Here is a 17951-nt window from a genome sequence, read left to right as displayed (position 1 = left end):
TGCGAGCACAGAGCAGGGGGGGCGAGCAGACTGAGGAATGTCCGTGAGGGGAGGGCAGGCGGGTGAGACGCTCCGGGCTCTGCAGAGGAGCAGTGAACGTTCTCGAGGCAGCAGGAGAAGGGCATCCCCAGGCCGAGGGGAGGGAGTCACCCCAGGAGCCCTATAGGACACACAGGAGAGCGAGGGCGGAGGGTGCAGGCAGAGCCCCACCAGCTCCCACCACTCTCGTGCGGCCAGGCTGCCCCCGGGAAGGAGAACTCCCACAAGCAACGCACGAGCGCGTTGTTCGTGAGTCCTTTTGCCCATTTGCGAAACAAACAGAATTATATGGCAACCTTTATTTGTGTTTTAAAAATTTACTGGCAAGGTTAGACAGCTTCCTCCTGTTCTGCTTTGACACCTTCCTGGCTCACGTGTTTTGCTGTATGTGAAGTGCAGGTGCACCTTTCTATTTCCCATTTTCGAGCACTCATTATGCTGAGGTAACGTGAACTCTTTATTACGTAGCACGTGCTATGCAGGGTGTACCTTTCTTGTGAAGAATATTCCGGGCTCGCACCAGGTCAGGATCGTCAGGCCCCACACCCAGAATTCTCAAAGACACATAGTTGAGCGCAGTCCCAAACACCGTGGACTTATCCTCAATATGCCTACAGAAGCAGGAGACAGGTGAGAAAATGACGTCTTCCATTACTCGTAAGAAATTAAGCAACGCTTCCGTTAAATTTCCCCAGCAAATCAAGAATGACGTAACAACACGAGAAGCATCCAGAAGAGCCACTCTCCAGGAGGAGCTCCTGCACCTCCATGACACCTGAGCAGTTCCAAAACTGCCCTCAAGACTTTCCTGGTGGTCCCACGGCTAAGACTCCGTTCTCCCAATGCAGGGGGCTCAAGTTCGATCCCTAGTGGGGGAACTAAGATCCCGCATGCTGCAGAGCACAGCAAAACTTCCCTCCAGGACCTGCCCGGCCCTGTCCGTTTACCTCCCATGGCTGAATCAACATGACCCCAGGCAGTGGCCCATCAGCAGACCCTACATCACTACAGCCCACGGAGCAAGCTCCAGAGGCAGCATGCCAGGGCAGGCGAAGGCACTGGTGAGACCTCAAGTCTGTCCCAGGACCCAGACGGCAAAGAGCTGGGATCTGAAGCTCGAGATGCCCACGACCCCATCCAGGAGGCAAGCAGAGCTGAGCTGTCCTCCTAGGATTCTGTAAGGAAGGCTGGTGGTGTGGAGTTCGCCAGCCCAGGAGGGGCCAACGTCCTGGTTGCAGGACAAGAAGCACCAGGGCCCCACAGCCAGGTGGGCAGGCAGTTGGCCACCTTGGGACAGGGCCCTGCTCCCAGAGCGAGCGACACCACAGAAAGGCAGGCTGAAACATGGGGAGAACTGCCCGGCCTGCCTCTCCCTGCTGCCATCCCAGGGTCAAGGACAATTTTCTTCTGCCTTAGTGATGACAGCAAATGGTCTTCACTGTGCTATATGGGTCTCAGGAGTCTCTCAATCAGTCATGAAACTCATTACAACGCGAGCTGCAAAACCGAGGCCCGGAAAGTGAACAGGCCCATTCTGAGAGCCCCAGGGAAACCCGGACCCAGCCTGCATGTAGCCTCCAGCCCATTTCACTTCTGACAGGCTCTCCCTGCCCACCCGGGGCCAGAGCTGCAGTCACCCCACCCTTGACAGGTGCATCTCCCACATAAGAACAGGGGTGCACGTGCATGCGTACACACGCAGCGACGCAGGGATGGGCAGACTCACAGGCCCCAGCCGCCATCAGGAAGCTGCACCGACCGCAGGTACCGTGTAATCTCTTCTCTGTATCCAGCCGGCAGAGGAATGTGCGCCACGTAGCACGTGATCAGGAGGCCTGTGCGGCAGAAAACATACTCCTCAGCAGGCACTCAGCACTGCCAAGCCCAGGCCCCATTCCTCCTGAGAACCCCAGGTAACAGGCAGCTGTCCGCTAGGGTCTCCTTCCTGTGGAAACAAGCCTGGGAAGGCTATTATTCCCGGCCCCATCAGGGACTTTAGAACTGGGGCCCCAGACGCAGCAGCAACAGCACACGTGACACATATCACATGGGGCGTGCAGAGCCCACCCAGCCACTCCCAAGGTCCCACACTACTGACGTGCCTACGGGAAAGAAACACTAAACAGGTCATCCCTGGATGGGGTAGTTTACTCGCTTACATTTACATTTTCCTGTTTTATTAATTTTAATAGCACACATCACTTTGCAAGATGGACAACAATAAATGTTACCCACAAAGAACCTTCTGTTCCCAGCCTAACCCTCCTGAGCACCCCCCGCCCCTCCACCCTACCCCTGGCCTAGGCTCCATCAGTCACGTGCCCACGGCACCGAGCACACGGGGTCTCAGGCAGGCCCCAGCAACAATGTGTCATGGAATGGATGCCCAACCACAGCCAGAGGCATGAGAAGCCCCAGTAGACACACCCACACAGGCACACTCTGGAAAGGCAGATAGATATGGAGACAGCACAGAGGTTCACAGAAATAAGCCCATCTCCTTTCATAACAGGTATGATGCTGTCAAGACAGGGAAACACACAAGCAGGAAGCAGAGCAGGTCTTCCCCATTTTACAGGCGAAGAAACTGAGGCACAGCCCCTAAGTGGTGGGGCTGGGGCTGGAGCCCAGGAGGTCCAACCCCAGAGTCAGTGATCACCACAGTGATGCTCAATGCCACACGGGCCACACAGAGTCATGACCTCCATGAGCATTTGCCAAATTAAAGCAGAAAAAGACAGGTCAAACTTCAGCCAGCCATGGAAGAACCCTGAGACGGCACCCCCAAACAGGCCAGTGTCCACCTGAGAAAGATGGTCTGTCCAGAGTCCAGAGGGAGAGAGGAAAGCCCCAACCTACGGCCTGCAGAGGGCAGGTGGGGCAGCAGGCTGAGCCCAGAGCTACAGCAGCAGGCACAAACCAATGCAGTGTCCCCATGACCAATCACCCACTGAGCGCCTGGTGCCAGGCACATGGGACCAAACCCAATTCCCATCATCCCCACATCACAGATGAGTCAGCCAAGGCATGGTGAAGTCCCGTCACCTTGCCCAGGGTCAGAGCAAGCCCGTGCAGTCACTGCTTCCCCATGAAGATCCTTGGGAAACGTCTCAACAGGCTCCAGGTCAGACCAAGGGAAGGAAGCCCAAAGACTTGTCCCCAAGGGTCAGGCCCCTGGGTCCCTAGTCAGGAAGATACAAAGCTGTACAGTCCAGGAGGCAGCAGGGCTTGGAGTCAAAGCAGAGATGGGAGCTTGATGGACTCCCAGTGCTACTGCCACTAAAGGAAAAGGTCCTTCTGCATAAATGCAGGGAATTTTCTGGATTACAAAGCTGAGCATTTCTTCAGAGAAACATTCCCAGGATGCAAAACAGACTTGTCTAGCCAAACCAGTTCAGTACCCAAGGGCTCCAACTGCAGTCCTCCTACAACTCACCAACCTGCACCTACAGGTCCCAGCTGAGCTCTCCTGGCCAGCACTTCAGCTGAGTTCACACACACAAGCTGCCTACACAGGACTTAAGATTCCTGCCCACCTCTGCACCTTGGCATAGGCTAGGCCCTCCACTGATGCCCCTGCTCTGCACTGGGACTCAAGAGCCTCCCCTGGCCCCCAAAGCACCCCCTGCTTCCTCTTTCAGAATGCTAGCTAGCTGGGCCTTCGCTCCCATCCCCTGGCAACGACAGCAGGACAACTCAGGCACAGGGCAACCTCCCCAGCTCTTTTCTATGTGAGCTCCCAGTTTTTCACCTGTTCACGCATTCACACCTCAGACGTTCACCAAAGGCCTGAACCAGAGCAAGCCAAGACGCCAAGGATGCCCCAGGGTGGCCCCGCCCACAGGCCACAACAGCACCTTCCTACCTGGCAGGAGGAAGAGCGGGCCACCGTAGTCACCCGCCCAGTGGCCATCCTCAGCCTGCAGTGCAGCGTAGAACGTCATCCCATTGAGAGCCCCCTCACGGGCTGTGTGGGCTTTCGGCAAGTCCTTAAAGTAACCCCTCTGCAAAGAAGAAAAAGGAGTGGAGGGCTAAGTGGTCTGCAGCTAGGCCAGAGGAGGCCTTGGCACTTAGAGACCAAGTCAAAGTGACAAACCTGAATTGCTTTGAAAGTTTCAGCTGTTTCAAGAAAAGGCCTAAAACTCTGATGATGGTATTGCCAATCTTAGCAAATGAATGGTTCCACATTCTCATGGTTCTGCGTTCCAGTCACACATTTGCAAATTTCTTCACAACTTCTCCAAGACATCTTGAATAAAGCAGGTGCCCAAGTGTGTGGGGCGGGGCACTGATGCCCACCCAGACCTGGAACTCAGGCCTCCCTCGGGCAGGGGCCATGGGATGGCACAGTGACAGGGAGACCCCATTTCTATGTCATACTCTCTAACTAACTGAATTTCTCTTATGAAATTCACTAGATCAGAAACTTCTTTTTCTGAACAAAAACGAAGTTAGAGCAGTTTCTTACACACAGCTTAGTGATAAAGGGATTGAAGCAAAGGGGCCCATTCACTTCATGCTCCATCTTTACCTCGATTAACTCCGGTAGGAAACAGCTTTGGCGACACGAGACACAGGTGCACAGTACACATCCCTTCTGTTTTACCAGAGAAAAAAATGCCCTTCACATCTAGCTGCTTAAGGCTCCCTACCGGCTCCTGGTGCCCACTGCCAAGAAGGGAGGCAGGTGGGTGTCTGGTGGCGTCCCAGACACTGCACGTGGCGAGCAGAATCAACACTTACGGTGTCCAAGCCCAGTAAGTGAGCTTCCAGGCCAGACTGCCCTCGGCCAGGGTCTTCTTCTCCTTGGAAGTATGTCCACGTCTGCCTCCCCCTCTCATTGCTGAGACGCCAGCGGCTGAGGTCGGTGGCGGGCTCTGTCCTATAGGGTCCCCCTCTTCGGCGCAGACACCTGGAAGCGATCGTGCTCAAGTGACCTGCTCGCCAGGTCAGAGGCCAGAGGCGCAACGAACTTCCCGTTTCACCCCAACGACCTGCGAGCAGACCACTGTTTCCCTCACCCTGCAAAATAAAAACCCTCTTGGCGCGCTTCTGCACCTAAACACCGCGCCATCATTTCCCCAGGAGAGGAGACACAGGCCACAGGGACCGCCGCCCACGTCCGGGTCCCCATCCCGACCCCCAGCCCCACCCGGCTCTCCTCGGCCCGGCCCCAGAAGGTCCCCGGGCGACACCGCCGGAGGAGAGCGTGCCCCTCACCGCCCCTCGCCGCCCCCAGGGCCGGTGCCGCAGGTCTCCACTGACCGCGGGCGGGGCCGGACGGCGCAGCAGCCTCGCTGGAAGCCCCCGACCCAGTGAGACCCCTCCGCTGCGCCCCCGACCGCGCCCTCCCTTCTCGAGGGGCGCGGGGACTCACGTGCCCTCCGTCATGACCGCCGCGCGCTCCCGGTTCCCCTCAGCCTGCGCCCCGCAACCGGACCAGCCACAACCTGGTGACCGGAGAACGCGATGGGAAGATGCCCGCGCAGCCAATCAGAGAGCGGTGAGGGTGGGTCCGGGGCGTGGCCGGCTGGCTCAGTGGTGGAGCGCGAAGGTCTGAGCGGTGGGGGCGGGGCCGGAGAACATTGAACGAAGCGGGATCGTGGGGGCGGGGCGCTGAGTGGGAGGGACTGGGTGGTAAGGCGGGGCTTGGTGAGTGGGCGAGGCCGGGAGGGACGCGACTGCCAGTCACGCCTGCCGCCGGAGTCTGTCAGCCTCGGAGCGACTTGTGGGGCGAAGCGCCAGGACGAGGCCACCAGGGGGCGCCTGAGACTGAATGACACTTGGGGAGGGTCCCACCCGAGGCCGGAAGGCAGGAGGTCTGGGGAGCGGCTAGTGCCCTTGAGGAAGGGCCAGAGGCCGGAGGCTGTAGGTGAGTGAGTGAGGGGAGACATGGCCGCGAGGTCCCGCGGAGGGCGCGACGCGCGGGGGAAAGGCTTCCGGGGGGAGAAGGGGCGCTGGCGGGCACCTGAGAGGAACTGACAGGAGAGAGCTGATGGGAGGGCAACTGACAGGAGGGGAGATGACACCAGAGAGGAGCCGGCAGGAGAGGGGCTGACGGGAGAGGGGCTGACGGGAGAGGGGAGCCGGCAGGAGAGGAGAGCCGGCAGGAGAGGGGCTGACGGGAGAGGGGAGCCGGCAGGAGAGGAGAGCCGGCAGGAGAGGGGCTGACGGGAGAGGAGAGACGGCAGGAGAGGAGAGCCGGCAGGAGAGGGGTTGACGGGAGAGGAGAGACGGCAGGAGAGGGGCTGACGGGAGAGGGGCTGACGGGAGAGGGGAGCCGGCAGGAGAGGGGCTGACGGGAGAGGGGCTGACGGGAGAGGGGAGCCGGCAGGAGAGGAGAGCCGGCAGGAGAGGGGCTGACGGGAGAGGAGAGACGGCAGGAGAGGGGCTGACGGGAGAGGGGCTGACGGGAGAGGGGAGCCGGCAGGAGAGGGGCTGACGGGAGAGGGGAGCCGGCAGGAGAGGGGCTGACGGGAGAGGGGAGCCGGCAGGAGAGGGGCTGACAGGTGAGGGCAGTGCATCTTCAGGCAGACCGAAGGCTCTGCCGTGGGGCTTTCGAGGTAGCGGTGCCAAGCACCTCCTGGCCCTGGGAGGGAGCCACGCTGGGAGAGCTTGTGCCACTCAGAGAGAGCCCTGAAGTTTTGCGGTCCCGGCGAAGTAAATGTGGAAGGCCTGGACTGTAAAGGAAGCGAGAGGAAGATGGAGAATGTGCTGAAAGGACTGGGGGTAGTTGGGTGAGGATAAAGTGACCGCAGGGTGTGCAGCAGGAGCCGGGGGCTCCGCGGAGTTGGGGGAAACTGTGCGGACACTGAGGTCCCAAAGGCGGCTCTGCAGGAGCTCACGGACAGCCCCACCATTTCTTCGTCTTCCGCACAGAAGCCCTGACATCAGGTCGCAGCTTCCCCAGCTAGGTGAGTGTTTCTGGGCCCGTCCCTTGAGTCCTATCCCCGTGCCAAGAACCCCAGCAAGCCAGGGGGCAAGGGGGGATTTGCAAATGAAAGCACACATACGCCTTCCCCTAGTGGAATATCAGGCTGTTAGATGGTCAGTAAAGGACACTTGCCTCTCCCTATCCCAGTTCAGAAACCAATGAAGAAGACGCAGCAATAAGAGGTTTGGATATCACAATACCAGCCTTGCTACAGAGAAGAAACTAGTTTGGAAGACACGGCTTAGATGGACGATCAAGACGGCTAGCTACTTCCACCGCTAAATCAGACACATAGACCTCCCAGCCGCTGGCCCAGGGGGACAACTGCAGCTTCCACAGAGCTGTCCCACCAAGCACCATGCAGCCAGGTGCCAACAAGCAGATGGATGCCTGTCAGCCTACTGACCCCAGAAAGTGTACCCAGAGGAGGCTGAGCATGGTCAACCCTGTCTGTTCTCCTAAATTCACCAATTCACACTTCCCTGGGAGAGGGAAAAAGGCTGGAAGTTTTTCTCCAGGGACGTCCCTCCACTGTGGAAACACAAAGCATGGGAATAAGGGTTCCAGCCTACATGGACATCTCAAACTCTGACTCTGGTCAAGCTAAGGGAGGAAATAGGTTTCGCTTGGAGCAGAATTTGAGTTTTGATATTTTACTGGACTGGACTTTTTATGAGCAAAACAATAATCCTCTTTTTAAAATTTCTAAGATAGGGGGGCTTCCCTGGTGGCGCAGTGGTTAAGAATCCACCTGCCAATGCAAGGGACACGGGTGCGAGCCCTGGCCCGGGAAGATCCCACATGCCGCGGAGCAACTAAGCCCGTGCGCCACGACTTCTGAGCCTGTGCTCTAGAGCCCACGAGCCACAACTACTGAGCCCACGTGCCGCAACTACTGAAGCCTGTCGCCTAGAGCCCGTGCTCCGCAACAAGAGAAGCCACGACAATGAGAAGCCCGAGCACCGCAACGAAGAGTAGCCCCCGCTCAATGCAACTAGAGAAAGCCCATGTGCAGCAACGAAGACCCAACACAGCCAAAAATAAAGAAATAAATTTATTAAAAAAAATTTCTAAGATAGGAAAAACCTATAAAATCTATCTGAGAATCACAGATAAGAGTTTCTAGGGAGAGTCATGAGAAAAAATAATGCTTCTCTCCACTTGCACCCTACCAATTCCTGCTTGTCCAATAAACAGGACACGGAAGACTCTGAGGTTTTTGGCATGGACAACTGGGCATATGATAGTGTCATTTCTAAAGTAGAGAAGAAGGTTTGGGGAAAACTTTCAACTTAGATTAGGAACATGTTAAGACAGAGATGCCCATTAGACATTCAAGTGGATAGGCTAAGTAGACAGGCTGGTATTCGGGAGAGAAGACAGAACTAGAGAGAGAAACTTGGGAGTCGCCTGTTTTCAGGTGATGTTTGAAAACATAAGGTTGGATGAAATCAGCTAGGGCGTGAGTGTTCCAAAGAGAAGAATTTCCAGGATCAGTCCTAGGGCACCAACCATTTCCAACCTAGAGGAGGAGGAGTGGCCAGAGAGAGGAGAAAAACTAGAGGAATGTGGAGTCAGGGAAGCCAGGTGAAGACATGGTGATCTGTGCGGAGATTTTAAAGGGATTGTAAAATGAGGTCTGAGAATTGGCAACTAGGTGTGGCAAGACAATTTACTGGTGACTGACAAGAGCAATCTCAGGAGATGTGAGAAGAAAAGCCCAGCAGTAGTTAAAAAGGTGGGGGGGGGGATTTCCAATTAAACATGTCAGACTGAGCACAGGTATTGACTTCCGTTTCCCACCTAAACCCTACTTACATAAAGTAATAAAAGAGACAAAAATGCATAGTAGTGAAAGAATGGGAGAGGAAGCACCAGTAAATGAGGGAGGTCAACAAAATTGGAGAGGCCAGGAATGCAAGGAGGAGTACTCACTGCCTTAGCAAGCCAGAGGAAGCTGCAACCCACTGTCGGGGTGAAGCCACTGGGGAAAAAGACCATTCTTGCCCGTGAGCCCCAGGAAGGTGCGGAAGTTAGAACTGGTGTAAAGTTTGAACAAGAAGCAATCTGACAATAGACCCCTTCCCCTACCTGGACGGAAGCCTGCAGCAGTGGAGTCAGAGCAGGTGTGAACTCAGGCACAAGACATAGCTGAGGACCACTGAAAGCAGGGTGTTGAGTGAAAGTCTCCACTGTTGTGGCAGTTCCACTTCTCCCACTCAGCCGTATAGCTCCGGACAATAGGAGGATTTCTCTGGAGCAAATGGCCCTCCCCCCAAAGACCTCCAAACATTGGCCCCTGGGACCCAGTGGAAAAACAGAGAAGCCTATCAGCTGGCAGGCTGTATCTGTTGGCACAGAGCTTCCAGCAAGCTCCTCAGAGCCCGATCATCAACATGAGCCAAACATTTGAGGAAAACCTCTACCACGAAAGGCAACGAAAAAGGAAAATTTTTTTTTTTGGCTGCATTGGGTCTTCGTTGCTGCGCGCGGGCTTTCTCTAGTTGGGCTGAGTGGGGGCTACTCTTCGTTGTGGTGCGGGGGCTTCTCATTGCGGTGGCTTCTCTTGTTGCAGAGCACGGGCTCTAGGCGCGTGGGCTTCAGTAATTGCGGCACATGGACTCAGTAGTTGTGGCACATGGGCTTAGTTGCTCCGAGGCATGTGGGATCTTCCCAGACCAGGGACCGAACCCGTGTCCCCTGCATTGGCAGGCGGATTCTTAACCACTGCACCACCACGGAAGTCCCGAAAAAGGAAATTTTGAGAAATGGAGATGATTGAAAGTCGTAGAAGAGGACTTTGATGAAAACATGTCCTCACAGAGATAGATGGTTCTTGTTTCATGAGTGCAACATCCTGACATACTCTTTCCCTCCCTGACTTATTTTTTTCTGTGCTTGTCACCAGTTAGCATACCAAATGTTTTGCGTAATTATCTTGTTTATTGTCTGTCTCCCCCACTAAAATATAAGCTCTGTGAGGGCTGAAATTTGTTTCATTTGTTGCTATATCCCCAGCACCTGGAATAATGCCTGGCATATGGTAAACATTCCAAAAGTATATACTGAGTAAATGAATGAATTAATAGGAGTCGTCTCTAATAAGAAACATTAAGAAAAAGACTCTCAGAAATTAAAAATATGGCAGCAGTTTAAAATTTTTTTTGAACTTTTTTAATTGAAGTATAGCTGATGTGCAATTTTATATGTTACAGGTGTACAATATAGTGATTCACAATATGGTAGCAGTTTTAAAATCACTAGAACAGGGAGATAGAGAAATTTTAGAATAGTAGAATAAAAAGATAAAGATATACAAAAATTGAAAAGAAAATTGGAGCATCGATACAGGTGGTCAAACATCTGAGTATTAGGAGTTCCAAAGGGAAACCGTGGAGGAGAAAATTGTATTAAATAATTTCCAAAAATTCCCAGAATTAGGGAAAGTTTTCTGGATTGGAAAAGCATGGGAGAATATTTTCTAAAGATGCCTGCAAAATCTCCCATCTCACATGCTCTTTTACAATGTGGTCTTACCACTCATCCCCACTGAGAAATAGGACCTATGTCCCGTCCCTTTAATCTATAACCAGATGCTTGTAACCAATACAATGAAGTGGAAGTGATCCTGCACAGATTCCAAAGCTGGGCTTGCATTTCGCTCACTGGGGCACTTGCACTTGGAGCCCTGAGATGCCATGTGAAAAGTCCTATCTGAGGCCACCTTGCTGTGAGGAAGCCAAGCCACGTGATGAGGTCACATATAGCTACTCAGGTCGAAAGCCCCAGCTGAGCCCCTAGCCAACAGTGCAACATCACCTGCCCGCTATGTAAGTGAGCTGTCTCAGACATCCAGCCACAGTCAAGACTTCAGATAACCACAGTCCCAATACCTGCATTCAATACCTGACTGCAACTGCATGAGAGATCCCAAGAGAAAGCTGCCCAGCCTGTCCTTCCCGAATTTAAGCTATGGTTGGGGTAGTTTGTTACATAGCAAAAACTACTGGAAAAAAGCACTACAACACGCCGAGCACAATAAATTCGGCAGGGAATAGGGGAGGCAAACCAATACGTCAAGCATGTTGTTGAGAAATTTGAGACCACCAGGGATAGAGATGATCTTAAAAAAAACTCCCAGTAACAAAAAACAAACAAAAACGCAGAGGAATAATTTCCAATGTAAAATTCTACTTCCATTCAAATGATGAATCTAACATAAGGGTAGAAATAAAGATCTTTTAGATATGCAAGCTCGGAAGGCTCTAAAAGATGAGCTCCATCAAAATGAGAAAGCAGACCACGGAAGAGGAAGGTATACGACTCAGAATCCAGGGGACGTCCAAGGTGGCACAGACGGGGGATTTCCCAGCAGTTCATTTCCAGAAGAAAATGGAGCTAGCATATTACCTGAGGCACCTGAGTGTTGGGAGGAGCTTCACACTTAGCGAGGAGAGGTTTGGGTGAAGTAGTGCTAGGAACACAGAAAACCAAGCAAATGAAAAAGCAAGACAGTTGACTCCAGGTACAACGGAAAGTTGTCCCTAAAGGAAATGTAATCATAAACCAATACAGGGCTCGACAGCAAACGGTATTAATATAGTCATACTGAACTCTGAATGCAGATTTCAGCTAACATCTTAAATCATTTTGGGAGACTAGTGGGAGAGGAAATGTAGTATGCATGTGTGGGTGATACACGTTGCAGAGAGGATAGTATGAGAGCTAACTCATTTTCTATTGTAGGAAATCAACAGATGTCTAAAATCGAGATTAAGAAATAGCATTACTTAAGTCTTTACTGATAAACATTGAAGTTAATCACTGAAGAAATCCCTAAGAGTTGATGAGTGTTTGTTCTGGCGGATGCAGGGTTTGGCTGGTAGATGTGGTGGTGGTAGGATGAGCAAGTTCTGTTCCTAGTGCTTCTTTTTTCTCAATGAAATAAGAAGCAGGTCATCATCTAGGAATGTTGTAGATTTGAAGAGAATAAGAAGATATGAAATAGTTCCCTCAGAGACTCTAGGGGATGTGGGATATAGTAGGGAGATGCTGAGTGCCAATTTAAGACTGACGGTCATACTCAGCATCAAGTCTGTTAATACCTCTTTCTGTATATGGCTCAAATGTATCCCTTCTCTCCACACCAACTGCTAGCAGACTCAGGATTATACCCTTCTTCTTTCACCTGGACAGCTGCAGCATCCTCCTTTCGAGATCCATTGCTTGTCTTACTGTTGTTCCCCATATGCAGTTTTTGAAACAAAATGTGACCAAATCACTTCTTGCCTAATATCCTCCAATAGCTGATTCCCATAGCACTCACAGTAAAGCAGCAAGGGTCTCGGCGGTCTGGCTTGGCAGTACTACCAAACTGGCACCTCCAGGTTTTCATCACATCCTCCTGGGTATACCACTGCACTCCTCTCCAAGAATTCTGCTCTGTCCTCTGCCCAATCCCCTTGTCTCCCCCTGCTTCCAATGCAGGCACATGCCCCATGCCTCAGAGAGCTATGTACATATACAGTTGGCTCAGTACATCTGTTGGCTCTCTGAGGTGTGAGCTGGGCAGGCCGGGTGGGCAGGGTCCCTGCACCTTATTCATCCCTGCACTGATTTGGCACATCAGGGACTGCAACTGTTGCTAAGACAATGAATGACCACCGTTACACACTGAAATGTAAGAGCATGTGTTGGTGGACAACAGTCAGAAGAGATCATGAAAACAGGTAAGAGTATCAAAGACATTACACAGGAGAAAACAACCTTTCATTCTGAAAACTGAGGAAGACCTCATTGGATATTCCAGTGGTTTATTTTTGCATGATTAATAATCACATTCCAACATGCATCAAGCATCTGAGAATAACATTATTTTGAGTTAAAAGAACATCTTCCAGACCCTCTCTCAGGTCCAGCAGCTCAAATGTCCACCATGTCCAGTAGTGCAGAGAGATGGAGCTCAGAGGCAACGTCCTCTTCCCTTGAACTCCGGATCAGCCTTTCTAGGCGCTTCAGCCGTTCGGTCACAGACGTGCCTGTTGCCTCTGACATCTGCAGTTGCTCCCGTGTCCTGTCATTCTATTTGAACAAAAAAAGAAACCAAAAATAGCTTTGGGATACCCACGAGCCAAAATATATTTTCTTTAAAGGCACTGGATCTGACTCGCGTTAGAAACCTCTTCTGGGGCCTGCTAGGCTCAACAAACCCCTCTCTTGGCATCTATCACACATCCTTCCAGCCCCTCCCAGCATATACACGTACAGCTGCCATCATCTGCCATGGAATGTTTCCTCTTCTGATTCTTTATTTATATTTTAAATTTTCCTTTTCTGGCCGTGCCGCATGGCATGTGGGATCTTAGTTCCCCTACCAGGGATTAAACCCAAACCCCTTGCACTGGAAGCGCACAGTCTTAACCACTGGACTACCGGGGAAGTCCCTCCACTTCTGATTCTACCATGAACAACTTCTAGTCGTTTTTATAAGAAATCGTTGTCAAGAGCTACGAACTATGCCATCATATGTATTGTAATTGCTGAACCAGACTCTCATCTTTGGATGTTTAGTTTCCACTTTCAGGTACTATAATTAATGCTACAGTGAACAAAAATACATTCACTTTTGTCATCAGTAATTTCTTTAAGGCAGAATTGTTAAGTCAAAGCGTACAAATATTTTTAAGGTATCTGCCAAACTAATAATTGGAAATAGTATGTCATCTTAATTTGTTTTTCTCCGCAATTGAAGGGCTTCCTAAAAGCCAATCCAGGAGCATACATTTTGCCTGTCCAGCATTATACATATAAACTCTGCTTTTGTTTCTTTTATCACTGAAGGAAGAATGGTGAAGTAGAAAGACCTTGAGCTTCGGAGCCAGCTGGGTCTGGCTTTAAAAAGCAGCTTTGCCACTGACCAGCTGAACACTCTTGGGTGAGGCCCGTGACTTCTGTGGGCATACCCTCCTCATTCATTAATTTTCCTCACGGAAAATTAATACCAGAAGGGAGGTCCGGGTGATGCCAAAGCTTGGACAGTATGTGCTCCATAAACCGAACCACTGTTGCCACCTTTGTTATTCCCCTCCAAACTTTACTGCACGTCAGCATAACATGGTTATGGGTTTTGTTCAGTTCTTAAGCATGTTTCAATTCCATTCTTCATTCATTTCATAAGCAGAAACTCGGAATTAGTTGGGCCACTATAATACTGACAGATTAAGTTTAAGAAAAGATCTAATTTAAGCTAATAATTTATTGGTCATCATGACCTCATACGATGACTCGAGACATTACTTTTTTCCCAGTCATTCTCTCAGTTGTTAAGTCTAATATAAATGCCAAATGTACTCTCTTCTCACCTGAAGGCTAGTAGTTGTAGATGTTTTCATCACAGGTTCGATAGTCTGAGGCAGAGACACCAGAGTCTGAGGAAGGTAGAGTGGAAGGGAAGTTGAATCTGTACATGCTCCCGAGTCCTCTGACAACCACTGCTGAAGTTGATCTTCAAACCTGAAACATTTGAGCATTAGGAAGCAAAAATTTAACTGTCACTCACTTTTCTCCTATATATGCTTTAAATTTTTTAAAGCTCTGCTTTTTACTAAGGGTGGAACTAAGTTATGACATCAACTAAGAAGCAAAAAAGCAACTGTTTAAAAAAATTTAGTATCTTCTCTTTAACTTATAAAACTGATTTATATTTAATGAAAAAGGTGGCATTTATCCAAAACAACTGCTTTTTAACACTACTTGTACTTCTCTCACTTGGTTTATCTTCTCTGGCTTATTTTGCTATGATGTGTCTATAATTAATTTGGATCTCTTTGGATTATCCAAAATGTATGGATTGCTGCTTTAGTTTAAAATTAACCCAAAATAACATCGCACTGATACCTAACATACTCCAGAGCTGTCCACTCCATGTACTTGTTTTTTAAAGAAACATAATCTGGTCCAAACTGCTTAAATGATACAGACCTAGGAAAATCTACTTTTAGAAATCATGACACATTCATTCACTCTCCCAACACATATTTATCAAGCCTCCCCCAAATGCTAGGCATCATTCTGGGTACCAGCGACACAGCACTGACACAGAACAGACAAGGCCCAGCTGGAGGCAGCTGACACTCTAGTGAGGTGAGACAGACAAAGGAGACGTCCGAAGACGAGAAAGACAAGGCAGAGACATGGAGACAGGGAGGACTGGTGAGATGGGTAAGGAGGTCCTCACTGAGGAGATGTGAGCAGAGGCCAGAAGTGAGCACAAGGTGGGCCAAGGGGAGGGGCTGACCTTGCCTACTGGCTGGACACGGAGGCTGCTGGAGAGGACAGGGCAGGGGGAGGCATGAGGACGACAGTGGAAACTCCCTTCTTGCCGTCTCTTCTTTCTCAGTAAAACCATGAACACGGGTGGTGGGAGAGGCAGAGGGAAGCCCTGCTCCATCCAGCTCCTGCATAGCCGCAGTGTGGGAATGCCCCAACGCCCAGGCTGGCCAGACGGGCAGAGCGTGCCAGCCACGTGCCACAGAGGCTTAGTTAGCCAGCTACACTCACTCCCCACTAGGAGACTCGGGACTTTCAGTGATAAACAATCAACGAAACCGATTTCAAATAATAAAAGTCGAAGGCACACTATCGAGGGCACTGCCTGTCCTCAAAGAGCTTATCCTTCACACGTCTGACCTGCCTTCTTTTTTAAACAGTCTCGTCCCTGGGATCCTTGCTAACCCAGCATGAAGCGGCCTAAAGGACAAAACGAACCCCGGAAAGGGGCTTCACCTCTTGCTCTCCTCTTTCTCCAGCAGCAGGCTGCTGGACAGACACTGGGCCAGGAGCTCCTGGGCAGAGGCTCTGTGCATCAGGTCGTCGGTGCCGGGAATCCGCCCCTCTCGGCCGCGCTTCACACCTCTCTTCCCTTTGCGGTGCCCGTGAAGTAACGGAGTGCGAAGCTTGTTTGCAGAAGGATGAAAAGATCTTATCCCCAAACTGTAAGTACACGTTTTGAAATGCTTACGGTCAGGAAAGAGAGGGAGAAAGGGCTCCTCTGGCATCAGGTAGAGTGCGGTGCTTTGGGGTCAGGCACAGGCGCAGAGGAAGGGCAGCCTCTGCCTCGCAGCAGCTTCCCCTCTCCTGGGCAGCAAGGCTCCCGAAGCTTCTCTACTCTGAGTTTTGCTTCCCATTGCAGGGTCATCAGCAGTCTCTGTTATTCCCTAATACTGGCAAGGTTCTTATTTTTCATGTAGCTCCTAAATCCATGTGGATTTTTTTTTTTTTTTGCTGTGATGCGAGGCCTGCGGGATTCTAGTTCCCCGACTAGGGATTGAACCCAGGCCCTGGGCAGTGAAAGCGCTGAGTCCTAACCACTGGACCGCCAGGGAATTCCCCTGGAAGTAATGTTTACAGCAGCGGGAGATGCGGGTCTAATGCTTTTTCTAAACAGAGGCCAAAGTCTGTCCTCTCTGCACTCATTTCCCACATTTGGCGTGGTACTTCTATCACATGTGGCTCTGTTCTTGCACTTTCCATTCTGGCCCATCTGTCTACTGTAACTTTGTTACATGTTCTGAGCTCAGGCTGAGCAGACCTTCCCTGTTATTCTTGTTCAAAGTTTTCTCAGCAATTGCTACACATTTTCCCATCCTGATGAATTCTAGAATTAACTTGTCAGGACCAGGCGGAAACATCCTTTTGGGCTTTTGATTAGAAATGCCCTGAGAACTGACATCTTTATAGCATTGCATCCTCCAGTCAGCAAAGCCTAGCCTGCCCCTCATTTATTCAAGGTTTTCTTTGCACCTTCAGGGCTCTGAGAATCCCCTTCACAGGGGTTTGGTGCCTCTCCTGGTCAGTTTGTGTCCATATGTTCTAGATTTGTTGCTGCTGTGAATGAGAATTTCTGTACACTGTAGGCTGATCTGTCTGGTCACCTTGCTGAATGCTGAACAGTTCTAAGGGTGTGACTGTCGATGATCCTGAGCTGACAGTTTTACTGTCTGGAAATAATTGGTCCTCCTCTCTTGATATTTATGCCCTAAACTGGGCAGGGTCTCCAGGACAACAGTGGACAGCAGTGATGTCAGGGCAGCTCAAGGCTGGTTCTCACTTCAGTGTTTCTGATGTTTTACCGAGAAGCATGGGGTTTGTTAGTAGTTTTATGGCAGACAGCCCTATCAAGCTAAAGAACTGCTCTACCCAAGTTTCGTAGGAAATTTTATCAGGAATGGGTATAAATTGCTTTCTTGGAGAGGGAGAAGGAATGGGTATAAATTTTAAGGAAAACTTTTCAACACCTAGTGAAATGACCACTTATTTTTCTGTTATGGCAGCAAATTACACAAATAGTTGTGTACTACTGTTAATATTGTATAGCATGGTATAAAGCGAGCCTGTGAGTTTTTTATGTACTGCAAAACTGCATGTGCTAACACCTTACTTAGTATTTTTGAACCAGGTTTGTAAGTGAGATCAGACAACAGCTTTCTTTTGTCTGCACTCTCCTGGTTATGTTACGGCTTCAGGGTCAGGTTTGTCCAATAAATGAAATGCGATGCTTGTTTCCCTCTGCTCTACAACAGTTTCTACTACATGGGAATGATCTGTTCCTCTAGCATCTGTCGGAATCTCCCCACAATGGGCTGGATTTCATGCATAGGATGTGAATTTCTGCTGTATACTCTGTTAGAGAATACAGTTCACTCTCTTGGTTGTGGGATGACAGAAACGCACACTGAACACAGATCTCACCGGCTCTGACTCAACTGTAGCTCCTTCTGCGTCTGCATTCTGGCTTGTTCCCACGACAAAGGAACGTCGTAGTTTTTCAAATGGTTTTTAAAAAAATACACACATATCTGACCATCTTTAGTCAGTGCCTCTGAGAAAACGATACAAAAATAAGAAGAGAAAAGAATATCAAAAGAGCAACAGGTGACCACTTGATGTCTGCTTAAATTCACTGACTTAAGGACTAGCC

The 17951-nt window shown here is 50.5% G+C and overlaps 2 protein-coding genes across 3 annotated transcripts in view; both read right to left on the bottom strand.

The window, feature by feature from the left end:
- LSS (lanosterol synthase) overlaps positions 1–5520 on the bottom strand; it is a 42453-nt gene extending 36933 nt beyond the window's left edge. Inside the window, exons 1-5 of one of the 2 annotated variants that reach the window (XM_030835654.2) lie at positions 5417–5520; positions 4783–4951; positions 3905–4043; positions 1766–1874; positions 529–650 (exon numbers count right to left, since the gene is read on the bottom strand). In XM_030835654.2, the coding sequence (XP_030691514.1) occupies positions 529–650; positions 1766–1874; positions 3905–4043; positions 4783–4951; positions 5417–5430 (553 nt within the window). In that variant the 5' untranslated portion in view covers positions 5431–5520. The other variant, XM_060297672.1, reaches the window with a different exon arrangement.
- A 7245-nt stretch (positions 5521–12765) lies between these two features.
- The window catches only part of MCM3AP (minichromosome maintenance complex component 3 associated protein), a 44041-nt gene continuing 38855 nt past the window's right edge, over positions 12766–17951 (bottom strand). The window contains exons 26-29 of the mRNA XM_030835661.3: positions 17723–17852; positions 15758–15964; positions 14335–14485; positions 12766–13054 (exon numbers count right to left, since the gene is read on the bottom strand). Of these exons, the coding sequence (XP_030691521.2) occupies positions 12896–13054; positions 14335–14485; positions 15758–15964; positions 17723–17852 (647 nt within the window). The 3' untranslated portion in view covers positions 12766–12895. The remainder of the gene's footprint in view (positions 13055–14334; positions 14486–15757; positions 15965–17722; positions 17853–17951) is intronic.

Source organism: Globicephala melas, chromosome 4 (genome assembly GCF_963455315.2).
Source record: "Globicephala melas chromosome 4, mGloMel1.2, whole genome shotgun sequence".
NCBI lineage: Eukaryota > Metazoa > Chordata > Mammalia > Artiodactyla > Delphinidae > Globicephala > Globicephala melas.
This window is presented reverse-complemented; position numbering and strand designations above follow the sequence as displayed.